The sequence below is a fragment of the Drosophila kikkawai genome, chromosome 3R (assembly GCF_030179895.1).
Source record: "Drosophila kikkawai strain 14028-0561.14 chromosome 3R, DkikHiC1v2, whole genome shotgun sequence".
Taxonomy (NCBI): domain Eukaryota; kingdom Metazoa; phylum Arthropoda; class Insecta; order Diptera; family Drosophilidae; genus Drosophila; species Drosophila kikkawai.
This window is the reverse complement of record NC_091731.1, coordinates 31,951,233-31,963,815: the sequence shown is the minus strand read 5'-3', so window position 1 is coordinate 31,963,815 and position 12,583 is coordinate 31,951,233. Positions and strand designations below refer to the sequence as shown.

The following is a 12,583-nucleotide window of genomic DNA, read 5'->3' as shown; positions in this document are numbered from 1 at the left end:
AATCCATTAGGCTCCACTTACATGTGTAAAATGCGTACAATAAATACATGAATATGTGCGCAGCAGGATGGCCGGCAGGACAATGGTGTTTTGCATATTCCACCTTGGCCAACGGGGCGTATGAATAATGTCAAAGGATGCTCCTCGGGGGAATTTACGCATTAAACTTTTAAATGAAATGGCCCGCAAAGGGGATGGAAACAGGAAAACAGATGTCCTGGCCGCTGGCATTCGAGAAAGAACTTTTGCTTGGCCAATTTGATGGATGAATGCATTGCATTAAATTACCGCACGCCGCATTAACTCATCTGAACAATCGATCAGAGACCTTTCCATGAACCAAACTCCATTTTATTTCACTCTCCGAAATTATTATTAATAATTTGGATATGCGAAGAGCTCTCTTGGCTGTTTAATTCGCTTAAATGCCATATACTAATTAGCCAGCTGATAATGCCAGTGCATGTCCGGGTAATGGACAATTTATTAGCCCATAAAGCTAGCTGGCCCAGGGGGCTTTCAGCCGGATGGTCTGAACTCTGAAAACTTGGCTGACATGCCCGTCATGTGCAACATGTCAGCTTAATTATGCTCACAGGGGAGGTGCTGCTGCAGTGCAATTTAGCAACAAGTTGCCTGCTACTGCTGTTAGGAGTTCCATTAGTGGCAGCCACTTAATGTCGTCTCCTCCTCTCCTCACTCTCTTTCACAGAGCCATTTGGAGAAGATAATTGAGAAGCCCAATCAGCCAGCCACCCGCGCCATCAAGTCCGCTGACAGCTTCGAGGAGAAGGTAAGTTTGCCTCGAGTTTCCTCCATTGATTTTCATGCCTCACATAGAATCCTTTTGGATTTTTGGCAGAAAATGCGCAATCGTTTCACTGTGCTCTTTGAACTCGGCGGCGAGTACCAGGCGGCCAATGTCTCCCGGCCTTCGATCAGCGAGCTTAGCACCTCGACGCTGGCCCAGATAGCCCAATTTGTGGCCACCACAGGGCAGACGGTGAATATATGCGATGTCCACGAGTGGGTCAGGGAGCACAATCAAATACGAGCCGAGAGTGAAATCGATAGCACCCAGGCCATACTCTGCATGCCCATTGTCAATGCCCAAAAGACGGTGATTGGTGTGGCGCAGTTGATAAACAAGGTAGGGAAGGAGTCTTTATTTTAATGATAAAATATATAATAGATATATTTTAACTTCTCCAGGCCAAGGGAGTTCCCTTTACCGATTCAGATGCCTCGATTTTCGAGGCCTTTGCCATATTCTGCGGTCTGGGCATACACAACACCCAGATGTACGAGAATGCCTGCAAGCTGATGGCCAAGCAGAAGGTGGCCCTCGAGTGCCTCAGTTACCATGCCACCGCCAGTCAGGATCAGACGGAGAAGCTTACCCAGGATGCGATAGCCGAGGCAGAGTCCTACAACCTGTACAGCTTTACCTTTACGGGTAAGGGTAATCCCTCTACCAAATCCTACTAATTTATTAATTAATTTTAATAATCCGCTCACAGACTTTGAATTGGTGGACGATGACACGTGCAGGGCAGTGCTGCGTATGTTTATGCAATGCAATTTGGTCTCGCAGTTTCAAATACCCTACGATGTGAGTTTTTGTATAATTTTATATAATTTTATATATTATTTTCCATATTATAAACTCCCAATCAGGTCCTCTGCCGCTGGGTCTTGAGTGTCCGAAAGAACTATCGTCCCGTCAAGTACCACAATTGGCGGCATGCTCTTAATGTGGCCCAAACCATGTTTGCCATGCTGAAAACCGGCAAGATGGAGCGCTTCATGACTGATCTGGAGATCTTGGGCCTCCTGGTGGCCTGTTTGTGCCACGACCTGGATCACCGCGGCACCAATAATGCCTTCCAGACCAAAACCGAATCCCCGCTGGCCATTTTGTACACCACCAGCACGATGGAGCATCATCACTTTGATCAGTGCGTGATGATCCTAAACTCGGAGGGAAATAACATATTTCAGGTGAGTTTTTTAAGAAATAAAAGTAGATTTTATTAGAATAGAAGTGTTTACATATTTCAGGTGAGTTTTTTAAGAAAGAAAAGTAGATTTTATTAGAAGAAAAGTGTTAACAAAGCTCAGCTCAACCGCGGTAAACGCGAACGTTGCCGTTGCTCTTCCTCAAGTTTCGCTTGTTGCCCTTTTTGGCTGCCTTGGCGGCCTTGGCCTTCCTGGCCTTGGCTAGGCGTGCCTGGCGGGCCCTGGCACTGCGGGAACGGGTGCTGGTGGAGGCCGTGGTGGATCCCACTTTGATCCTACGCTGGGCCGTGTATGTCAGGTTGCTGATTCGCACGATCTTGCCGGTGCCCGAGGACGAAGACGAGGTTGAGGCAGTGGTAGATTCCGTGGTGGTGGATGCAGTGGTAGTGGAAGTAGTGTCAGTCGATTCCGTTGAGGTGGTGGTATCGGCAGCCCAGACATGGGCCACAAATAGGGATGCGGTGAGGACAAGGAGAACGGTGGATGCCTTCATGTTGCTTGCTTCAATTGTTAACTGATATGCCTTTCGCTGGAACAGTCCCACTTTTATACCAAATCCACGATTGACTAGCGACCTTCAATTAGCCAGAAACTTTATTTATTATTCTTTATACTGAAAGATCTCTGAAAGTTAGTCCACCTTGACTCCGATAAGATGTGAACTTTTGTTTAGGCACATGTGTAGTACAGAGGTGACGTCATGAGTACAGGTGTTTCTGGGATAGAAATTTAAGAATAGAATATCTATTTTTGCCTTTGTCTGAGCTCGTGTTTGCTTTTGCTTTCAGGCCTTGTCACCCGAGGATTATCGCTCGGTCATGAAGACCGTGGAGAGTGCCATTCTGTCCACCGATCTGGCCATGTATTTCAAGAAGCGAAACGCCTTCCTGGAGCTGGTGGAGAACGGGGAATTCGACTGGCAGGGCGAGGAGAAGAAGGATTGTAAGTGAAATGTATTACTTTTTAATTATTATTTATTTAATAAATATAAAATTATTTTTTTAGTACTTTGCGGCATGATGATGACGGCCTGTGATGTGAGTGCCATTGCCAAACCCTGGGAAGTCCAGCACAAAGTGGCCAAGTTGGTGGCTGATGAGTTCTTTGACCAGGGAGATCTCGAGAAGCTGCAGCTCAATACACAACCGGTGGCCATGATGGACAGGTAAGTGGAATCATTATATCTGCCTAAAAAAAACTCTTAATTAATAATAATTCTTTAGGGAACGCAAGGACGAGCTGCCCAAGATGCAGGTTGGCTTCATTGACGTGATCTGCCTGCCCCTGTACAGAGTCCTGTGCGACACCTTCCCCTGGATAACACCCTTGTACGAGGGCACCCTGGAGAATCGACGCAACTGGCAGGATTTGGCCGAGAAGGTGGAGATGGGCCTCACCTGGATCGATCACGACACCATTGACAAGCCTGTGGAGGAGTTTGCTGCCTGCGAGGATGAGGAGATCAAGGACATTGAGTTCACAGTAACAACGCTCAACTGCAATCAGCAGTCACAGTCGCAGCATGGCAGCGAGGACAGCCACACGCCAGAGCACCAGCGCAGTGGCTCCCGGCTGAGCATGAAGAAGACGGGGGCCCTGGGCAAGGCCGTTCGCTCGAAGCTCTCGAAGACGCTCTACAACAGCATGGACGGCTCCAAGCCGAAGACCTCGTTGAAGCTCCTCGAGTCCCACGTCAGCGAGGATATGGACGATAAGAGCCCGACGAGTCCCTCACAACCGCAGGCCTCTGGCAGCATGGGCCGCATGTCCGCCTCCTCATCCACCTCGTCCGCCGGCGGCGTCGTTGGCGCCTCTGGACAGGTCCAGGCGGTGGACAAGTCCAAGAAGCGCTCCAAGCTGTGCGCGCTCTTATGACGAAAGCCGTCCAATTAGAATATGGCGACCCCCTCCAGCACTCCGGGCAGTGAGACTGACCACAAGTGCGGAGGGGGGATGACCGAGTTCTAATTGGCGTCGATTTTGCTAAAAGTTCACACAAACTTGTTGCTCCTACCTGTATCTATTGGCCATGTTCACGGTATCAAATTCGATTAGATTGTGATAGTTTTTTGTGGGTAAAATTGCAATATTTTTGAGGGTTAAACTGTTTATAAAGACCCTTTGAATTTTTTTAATTTACATAAAATTAGGTGAAATTATTAGGTTTTATGTTTTTAAATAAAGAAAATATTTGTGTAAAGTTAAAAACAATTCTTAATATTAACAAAAACTCTTCGTTTTCTTGTCAAGTAATTTTGCAACTCAAAATAATTCAAAACTAAAAGAAAAGTTGCAATTTTACCAACAAAAAACTATCCACAAATCTAAACGTAAAAGAAAATCGTGAACAGATGGTGCATGTATATGTTTGATATATGTTTTAAGTACTATAACTATCCATATACCAGAGGACGAGCATTAGGCAGAGGCAAATGCAGTTGCAATATTAAGCATAAGTGAATGTCAAAATATGTGATCTATTTAAGGTCCCGAAGGTGCGAAGCCCACGGGTTGAACCTTTTGTCGGATACTATCCCCTCTCTCTCTCTCTATCTCTAAACGAATATACGCTATTTACTCTATATATTATATAGATGTGTCTGTCGCTTTTAGGTGATTGTAAACCGCGAAACTAAACTAACTAAGTAGAGGCAACCAAAACCAAACTAGCTAAGAGTGTATGTAGTCACCCTAACCAAATCGTGCTAGTCAAAACGTATGAAATACTATAGAAGAAACCAACCCTATTTAAGGAGACTTTGTGAGAGGCTATACAATTCCAGCAGGCATCGGGAATCGAGAATAGAGACGACAGTGATCACCACTAGTCCTCGCCTGTGATCGGCTTGAGATCTACTTTATAGCTCTACTGATAATGAATAAACTAAATAAACTACTAATTAATAACTAATATTTGTATGCACAGAACGAGTGCTAAGCGTATGGTATTTACGTAGCAAACTATAGCAATATTATATGATATTTCGATTGTGAGCACAGCACAAATATGGATTAATTGAACTCTGCGGAGGCAGAAGCGAATGGGAAAACATTTCGTACTCTGTTTGGATTGTATAAATATAAATATTAGCCTAAAGATAAACGACAGCAGTCAATTTTTGAACTCGAACTCAAGCAAAATACGAATACGATAAATATTTGGCAAATAATAATCGCACACGGTTAAATACGATTAATCCGGTCCCCACACTCATCTAGTTGTTGCAATGAAGTTTACTTTATCTGTGTGTACGTGTACAAAGCAAACTATATACTATAGAGCATAAAACTAAACAGGAGCATAAGCATAAAACTAAATATAATATGTAACGGAACCTATATATGAAATATTTACATGTGACTAATGTAACTGTAACTGAATTGCTTAGACTTAATGTGTTTAAGAGCATCTCATTATTTTTATTACAGGTCTGCGTGTGCTAATCAAACTTTGGCTACTAAATGTCAAACAACAAAAGATTAAGAAAAGGTTTGCAACTATTTTTCTAGTCACGCTTGAAAATCAAAATCAAAAAAATCGAAATCAAGACCGTTACAAAGTCCCCACTTTGTTCAGTTCAGTGACAATTAATTGTGTACATTCCTTCGCAGTTTCGTTGCTTGTTTCTGTTATCCCCAAAAACGATCTAAGAGTTATTCACCATTTGTTTACCTAACTATGTAAGACTTGCAATTGAATCAAAAATAAATCACACCATTGGGAATTACTCTAAACTAGATGGGTTTTCTTTCTTTTTTAAGTAATTGGTGAAGCAGCCAGTCTGTACGGAAATTTGGGGAAATCGGTGTCTTAGTTTGATGTTGTTTTAAAAGTATTGTTGTTGTAGGTAAAAATAAGGCTTTAATCTTGAAATTTTTAGAACAAATTCAGCAACTCCTCGATTTTCCGCAATTTGCTGAAATTTCTATAATTTCAGTCAGAAGTTTGCAACGCAGTGAAGGAGACGTTTCCGACCCTATAAAGTATATATATTCTTGATCAGCATTAACATGCGAATCATTCTAGATATGTCAGGAAGAAATCGATTTTTTGGCCATTTTTGCAAAATTTTATAAGGGGTTACATCATTAAAATTTTTGATTTTGATAAAAAAAATTGAATTTTCAAAATTTTTAAATGAAGTATGCAGATTTATTAACTGTAGAAAATCTTGCACTGAACAGTTTTCAGATTTAAAATTAATGCTCTTTTGGCCGAGTTATGATATTTTTAATTTTAAAAAATCAAGACTTTTTTAATATAAAAAAATCCGATTTTATAATACAAAATAATATTTTTCTAAGTCAAGGAATCATTTTCGACCCAATAAACCATATATATTCTTGATCAGCATCAACAGGGGAATCTTTCTAGACATGTCCAGAAGAAATCGATTTTTTGGCCATTTTTGCGAAATTTGATAAGGGGTTACATCATTAAAATTAGCAAAAATGGCCAAAAATTTTGATTTCTTAAAATTTTAACTTTGGTATGCAGTTTTTTTAATTAATAAAAACTAACACAAAACTGCATTCCGAATCGAAATTAATGCATTTTTGGCTTAGTTATGATATATTTTAATTGTTACCTGCAAGGGTATACAAACTTTGGCTGGCCAAAGTTAGCTTTCTTTCTTGTTTATAATATTTTTAAATAAGCAAAACACAAATTTTCAATTTCATTTTGCTAGTTTTGAAAATAACGATTAAAAAAATTAAACAATATGTGATGCCACATCCGCCTTTTTCCCGTCAATTCTAGCTTTTTTTTAAAGGCCATTCGCTAGATTTAGGGGATTCTTTTTTAAGGGGGAAAACCGAAATTCAAGAAAATGTTGTGCTGGTCACACTTGCCTCTAACAGCTGATTTTACCAAAACAAAGCTAACACGTGAAATATCAAAAACGTAAATAAATTAATAAATTCAAGTGATTTGAGTGATTTTAAAAGCAAAGATGTCATCGGAAGATGAACCTTCATCAGCTTCAGAGCAGGAGGAAAGCAGCAGCGAAGATGAAACTCAGGTAGGAAAGGTCTAACTAAGAAAATGTGACTTAATTCCGAGTACTCCCTCTTCAGAATGCCATTCGCCAGGACCTCAAAGGCATGTCCTTCGAGGAGATCATGAAACTGAAAGAAGAACTAGGCGCCAAGGTCTACAAGGAAGCCGTTCTGGGGGGAAAAGCCACAAGAACCAACAAGAAACCCAAAACCAAGACCGATTTGAAAAGACTCAACAAAAATCGACCCCGTGAGATGTCCTCCCGACGACAGGTTCCGTTCCTGGGCGCCGAGCACCGAGTGGAGCGCAAGAAAACCACAGAGCTAAGGGATCCGCGTTTCGACGAGAAATCAGGCACCTACCATGCGGAGACCTTCAAGAAGAACTACGAGTTTGTCACGCAAATCCGCGATAAGGAGGTGGGTCAGCTGAAGAAGCAGCTGGACGAGATGGAGGATAACGAGGAGAAGCACAAGATAAAGCACACCATGCAGCGACTGATCAACAAGAACGTGGAGGACAGGAAGTGGCAACAAAAGCAGAAGCAACTCAAAAAAGAACGCGACAGGATCCAGAAGAAACACAACAAAGGAGAGCTCCCGCACTATCTAACAAAGAGTGAGTTTATACACATTTCAAGCTCATCTCAAACCTAAATTTGTAAACTCCACAGAGGAACGTCGTGCCAAGGAGCTGGTGGCCCAATTCGAGCAGCTAAAAAACACTGGAAAGCTGAACAAACATCTGGAAAAGCGCCGCAAGAAGAACGCCGCCAAGGACCGCAAGCGCATTGGCATAGAATAAGTCTTGTCTTCTCTTTAAGTATACATGTATTTTTAACAATTAAACACAGCGCTTTTAGTGAACTTAGCCCGTGCGCAACATCTTGGCCTCTCGCTTCTCCTGCAGTTCGCGTCTCTGCTGCTCCACAATGAGCTTTCGCTCCTCCAGAAACTCGCCATAGGCCGCCGGATCTATGTCTCTGACCACCTTGATGCCACAGGTCCGGGCAATGCTAATGAGCATCTCGCACATTTGCTACAAATAAAAAATATTAACTAAATAACCTAGTTTTCATTCTAAAAGACTCACCTGCATGGTGAGCAGGGCATTTGGCGGATCCTGAATCTTGATGGCGGCTATTTCATACAAATGCTTGAGCGTGATCATGCCGGCCACCTCCTTGCCCGGCGTCATGGTTCCCCTTTGCAAACCCGCCGCTTGCTTCAGGAAAAAGGTGGCCGGCGGATGGTGGATGACCAGGTCGTAGCTGCGGTCGCTATTCACGGAAATCCTGCAGGGCAGGGGCACACCCTCCTTCATTTCTGCCGTCTTGGCGTTAAAGTCCTTGCAAAAGGCAGCTATGTTAATAGCGCGCTGGTGGTCAAAGGAAAGCAGGAGATGTATTTTATCGGAAATTACCAAACCGGCGGCTCAACTCACCTGTCCCAACATGGGGCCCAATGGGGGACCTGCCGCGGCCATTCCTGCAGGTATATTCGTTCTCAATTTGCTCGTGTGCGTCACTCGCTCCACTGTCTTCTTCAGGGATTTCAGCTTGCCCGCCGCCTTGGACATTTTAATTGATTTATTTCGGCTAAACAAATGCTTTTTAAAGTGTTATGCAAAGCGAAATGTGTTGGTGGGCGCAAGAAGAAGCAGCAGCAGAAACAGCTGACGACAGTGATGGCACTACGACAGTGATGGCACTACTCTAGCGGGAAAAAAAGCTAGCTTTTAAAAAATGACTTATTTTCTTCTACTTTCTATTACTCAGTGTTTAATGTCATTCAATTGAATTTTCCAAAATGCTGTTAAATATAAATTGTATGAAATCAAGCAAAAACAACTGACAGTTTCCTGTCAATGCAAGCCAAATGTTCAATAGCCAAATTACCGTAAAAATTGCCGACGTGCCATCACTGCCGCGGCCACAAGCTGTTTCCCCCGCGCCTATCGCTGGCTATCGATATCGATAGGTCGTGGGTGCCGCAGCAGCCGGCTTGGGTCAGTGTACAAAATTGAAATCAGCTGCTGCCAACTGAGAAGTCAGAAATTAAATAACAATAACAAGGGACGACGACTCCGACTCCTGCTCCGCTTCACAGAGAGATCGATACAGAGGATGACGCTGCGTGGCTCGCACCGCCTGCTGGCTATCCTGAGGCGCTGCACTGCCTCCACCCAGCTGGTGCAGCGAAGCAGCCACACATCATCATCGCACAAAGGCCAGGATGGTGGGCAAGATCGCCAGGATGGCGAGCAAAAGGGAAGCGGCCAGTGGTCCTTCGGATGGCGCAGTGTGGTCCGCTTCTTTGTGCCCTTCTCCCTGGGCGCTGTGGCCAGCACGCTGGTGATTAACCGCGAGGAACTCACCCCAACGATAGCCGCCAGAGCGATGAGCAGCCGGCGACGCGACTTCAACTTCATTGCCGACGTGGTCGCCGGCTGTGCAGACTCCGTGGTCTACATTGAGATCAAGGACACGCGACACTTTGACTACTTCAGCGGCCAGCCCATCACGGCCTCGAATGGCTCTGGGTTCATCATCGAACAGAACGGGCTCATCCTGACCAATGCCCATGTGGTGATCAACAAGCCGCACACGATGGTTCAGGTGCGGCTCTCCGACGGCCGGACCTTTCCCGCCACCATCGAGGACGTGGATCAGACTTCCGACCTGGCCACGCTGCGCATCCAGGTAAACAACCTCTCAGTGATGCGCCTGGGCAAGAGCAGCACCCTCCGTTCCGGCGAGTGGGTGGTGGCCTTGGGCAGTCCCCTGGCCCTGAGCAACACTGTTACGGCGGGTGTCATCAGCTCCACGCAACGGGCTTCCCAAGAACTTGGTCTGCGGAACAGGGACATCAACTACCTGCAAACGGATGCTGCCATTACGTTCGGCAACTCGGGCGGACCCTTGGTCAACCTAGACGGCGAGGCCATTGGCGTCAACTCAATGAAGGTGACGGCCGGCATAAGCTTTGCAATTCCCATCGACTATGTGAAGGTCTTTTTGGAGCGGGCAGCCGAGAAGCGCAAGAAGGGTTCGGCCTACAAGACAGGGTATCCGGTGAAGCGTTACATGGGCATCACCATGCTGACGCTCACGCCTGACATACTGTTTGAGCTAAAGTCCCGAAGCCAGAACATGCCCAGCAACCTAACGCACGGGGTGCTGGTGTGGAAGGTCATTGTGGGATCTCCGGCGCACAGGTGGGTCTAACGTTGGATTTCCTAGACTAAATCCTATATTTATAATCCTTTTTTTGTATCATTTTTAGTGGCGGCTTGCAGCCCGGCGACATAGTGACCCACATCAATAAGAAGGAGATCAAGAACTCCTCGGATGTCTACGATGCCCTGGCCGACAACAGCAAAACGCTGGACATAGTCATACTCCGCGGCGTGAAGCAAATGCATGTGACCATCACTCCAGAGGATCCCTAATGAGCGCACACACACACCTCACCTGTTAGCTTAGATTTACGACCAGATTGTGTTCGCATGATTTGCAATATATATATATTTGTAACAATAACGATCGATCGATCGATCCTGGGAAAAAATCTGTGACTAGCCCACACTCCTGCCTATATTTGTCTCTGACTAACGAGTAGGGAAATTTGCATAGATGCAGACCATTATTAAGGCGACACGACCATAAGTTAATCTACCCATCGCAAGGCCCCAAAATGTAAGTAGTATCTCGACTTCTCTTTCACTGCGTGCGTGTCTCTCTCGTCCGTCCATTCGATTGTCGTCCCATCCAACAACGACAAAAATGTATTTACGCTAATTGAAATATCTTGCGTTGCGATCAATCGATGCCATATTTTTTATAGGCCAAACCACACGGCACACAGGCAGGCGGCTGGCTGCATCGAAGACCGAAATGCAAATTTCAATAAATTTATGCAACTGTATTCCCAAGAGCGCTTCACTTGGACGCCAGCTGTTTATACACTCTCTCGGGAAATGGGTTATATTAAATATATTTTAAAAAGTGGTTAAGGGAAGAGATTAATGTATATTTACATGAATTTTATGTTCAAAGATAGCGATAAATGTTTATAGAAAGAAGCGTTTTTATCATCAAAAACATAAGAGTTTTAAGACAATAAAGTTGCTGAATTCTTTGCAATATCCAATGGAACGTTTATATATTGAATAGAAAAGTCAGATATGATATATCGGAGAAAAATAACGAGCTTCAAATCCTATTGAATTCATCCTAAACTCTGTTTATAACATAGGTTCCTAGCAACATTTTTTTTAGCAACAATATCTGAAGAATTTCTACATTTAAGATTTAGGTTTTCTTTATAATTATTAACTTTTGTATCTAATGTTTATTGAAGAGTATTTATAATTATTGCAAAAACTGAAAAAGTATATATTTAAAGGTTACAAAATATGTTAAAAGAGTTGATAAGCTTAAGCTTTGCTAACTATTTTTTTTTTAATAAAGAAAGCTTTTACAAAATAATTCCTAAAAATTCAAAAGAGTAACCAGACTTCGACTTAAGTTATAAACATTTATTTTGGTTTATTTGTGGGTGACAAGGCAGACGATACCGATGATGTTGCTGCTGTGCTGACGCTGTTGCTGTTGCTGTTGCTGCCGCTGTTGCTGTTGCTGCTGCCGCTGTCGTTGCGTGAAAAGTGAAATTCTTGTGATTATTAATTTTGTTTTCGCTTTTGGCGATGCTACGCTTTTTTAGTTTCTGCATATAAATTCCCATATTGATTCCGGCCAACTGGCCAATTGTGGAAGACGACGGCGTTGTTTATGTGACAGCGGCCTTTATGACATTGTTGGCACTAAGTTACCTTTATTGCTTATAAGCCGCACGCATAAATGCAGCTTAAAGTTCATAAATTTGCCAATATTCACTCTCGGCCACGGGGTTAAGCAAACGTCTCCTCTCCTTTTCGATCGTGTAAACACTTTTTTTAAACTTTATTCGCTGGCGCCCCACGCTTTTTGTGACTTTTTGCACTTTCTTTCTGCCATTTCCATTTCATTTTTTTTTTTTTTTTTTGTTTTCGGGTCTCGGTTTTCATTCCCTGCCTGCACTCGGAGCGCCGACTAATTGAAATATTTAAAATGCATAAAAGTATCGCATTTAAACTTTGCAATTAGTTTGTGGTGATCGCCGCAGTTGCTGTCGTGGGCACGGATATGTCGTTGCAGTTGCCAGCCCGCCGGTTAGTTGTTGTTTGTTTGTTTGTTTTTGTGGCGGCAGTCTTAAATTACAAACCTGTGAGAAATTTAGTCGATGGTTTGTTTTTATTGTTACTTGAGGCATACACTAATCAAAAAGGGGGAGTAAGTTGGCTATCAAGGAGGGTTGGAATAAAGAGAACTAGGGAATTCTACGGTTAATAAATCTGCATACTGAAATTAAGAGTTTTTAACTAAAATCTTCGACTATTTTGATGATTTTAACTATTTATCAAATTTTGAAATAAATTAAAAAGTTGCTTTCTTTTCAACTTGGCTTCCCTATAATACCCTTCTAGAAGACCGGAAATATTGGAATTTTTTGAATAGAATGT

The 12,583-nt window shown here is 43.4% G+C and overlaps 5 protein-coding genes across 5 annotated transcripts in view; 3 read left to right on the top strand and 2 right to left on the bottom strand.

Moving 5' to 3' along the window:
- The window catches only part of Pde6 (phosphodiesterase 6), a 49,206-nt gene extending 43,452 nt beyond the window's left edge, over positions 1-5,754 (top strand). Inside the window, exons 8-15 of the mRNA XM_017171383.3 lie at positions 713-793; positions 863-1,150; positions 1,213-1,456; positions 1,521-1,612; positions 1,678-2,001; positions 2,808-2,961; positions 3,025-3,184; positions 3,243-5,754. Of these exons, the coding sequence (XP_017026872.1) occupies positions 713-793; positions 863-1,150; positions 1,213-1,456; positions 1,521-1,612; positions 1,678-2,001; positions 2,808-2,961; positions 3,025-3,184; positions 3,243-3,894 (1,995 nt within the window). The 3' untranslated portion in view covers positions 3,895-5,754. The remainder of the gene's footprint in view (positions 1-712; positions 794-862; positions 1,151-1,212; positions 1,457-1,520; positions 1,613-1,677; positions 2,002-2,807; positions 2,962-3,024; positions 3,185-3,242) is intronic.
- Positions 2,123-2,512, bottom strand: LOC108077852 (protein new-glue 3). The gene has a single exon (XM_017171384.1). The coding sequence runs from the start codon at positions 2,510-2,512 to the stop codon at positions 2,123-2,125; it is 390 nt and encodes a 129-aa protein (XP_017026873.1).
- Positions 5,755-6,872: 1,118 nt separating the features above from the next.
- On the top strand, positions 6,873-7,891 carry LOC108077618 (ribosomal RNA processing protein 36 homolog). The gene is made up of 3 exons (XM_017171024.3): positions 6,873-7,043; positions 7,099-7,639; positions 7,695-7,891. The coding sequence occupies exons 1-3, from the start codon at positions 6,975-6,977 to the stop codon at positions 7,823-7,825; spliced, it is 741 nt and encodes a 246-aa protein (XP_017026513.1). The 5' UTR covers positions 6,873-6,974; the 3' UTR covers positions 7,826-7,891.
- mRpL11 (mitochondrial ribosomal protein L11) lies at positions 7,889-8,704 on the bottom strand. Its single transcript, XM_017171025.2, has 3 exons — positions 8,465-8,704; positions 8,114-8,398; positions 7,889-8,059 (listed from the first exon to the last, which is right to left on the bottom strand). The coding sequence occupies exons 1-3, from the start codon at positions 8,597-8,599 to the stop codon at positions 7,889-7,891; spliced, it is 591 nt and encodes a 196-aa protein (XP_017026514.1). The 5' UTR covers positions 8,600-8,704.
- A 106-nt stretch (positions 8,705-8,810) lies between these two features.
- On the top strand, positions 8,811-10,605 carry HtrA2 (HTRA2-related serine protease). The gene is made up of 2 exons (XM_017171411.3): positions 8,811-10,237; positions 10,306-10,605. Exons 1-2 carry the CDS (start codon positions 9,147-9,149, stop codon positions 10,469-10,471), a joined length of 1,257 nt encoding a protein of 418 aa, XP_017026900.1. The 5' UTR covers positions 8,811-9,146; the 3' UTR covers positions 10,472-10,605.
- Positions 10,606-12,583: the final 1,978 nt, after the last annotated feature.

What these genes read in the sequence shown, in the direction of transcription:
- LOC108077852 (XM_017171384.1), bottom strand. Translation starts at nt 2,512, where the DNA reads ATGAAGGCATCCACCGTTCTCCTTGTCCTCACCGCATCCCTATTTGTG.
- LOC108077618 (XM_017171024.3), top strand. Translation starts at nt 6,975, where the DNA reads ATGTCATCGGAAGATGAACCTTCATCAGCTTCAGAGCAGGAGGAAAGC. An exon ending in GCAGCGAAGATGAAACTCAG is followed by an intron (nt 7,044 to 7,098) that starts GTAGGAAAGGTC and finishes CTCCCTCTTCAG; the next exon opens with AATGCCATTCGCCAGGACCT. An exon ending in CCCGCACTATCTAACAAAGA is followed by an intron (nt 7,640 to 7,694) that starts GTGAGTTTATAC and finishes TAAACTCCACAG; the next exon opens with AGGAACGTCGTGCCAAGGAG.
- mRpL11 (XM_017171025.2), bottom strand. Translation starts at nt 8,599, where the DNA reads ATGTCCAAGGCGGCGGGCAAGCTGAAATCCCTGAAGAAGACAGTGGAG. An exon ending in TGGGCCCCATGTTGGGACAG is followed by an intron (nt 8,399 to 8,464) that starts GTGAGTTGAGCC and finishes TTTGACCACCAG; the next exon opens with CGCGCTATTAACATAGCTGC. An exon ending in ATGCCCTGCTCACCATGCAG is followed by an intron (nt 8,060 to 8,113) that starts GTGAGTCTTTTA and finishes TTTTATTTGTAG; the next exon opens with CAAATGTGCGAGATGCTCAT.
- HtrA2 (XM_017171411.3), top strand. Translation starts at nt 9,147, where the DNA reads ATGACGCTGCGTGGCTCGCACCGCCTGCTGGCTATCCTGAGGCGCTGC. An exon ending in GTGGGATCTCCGGCGCACAG is followed by an intron (nt 10,238 to 10,305) that starts GTGGGTCTAACG and finishes TATCATTTTTAG; the next exon opens with TGGCGGCTTGCAGCCCGGCG.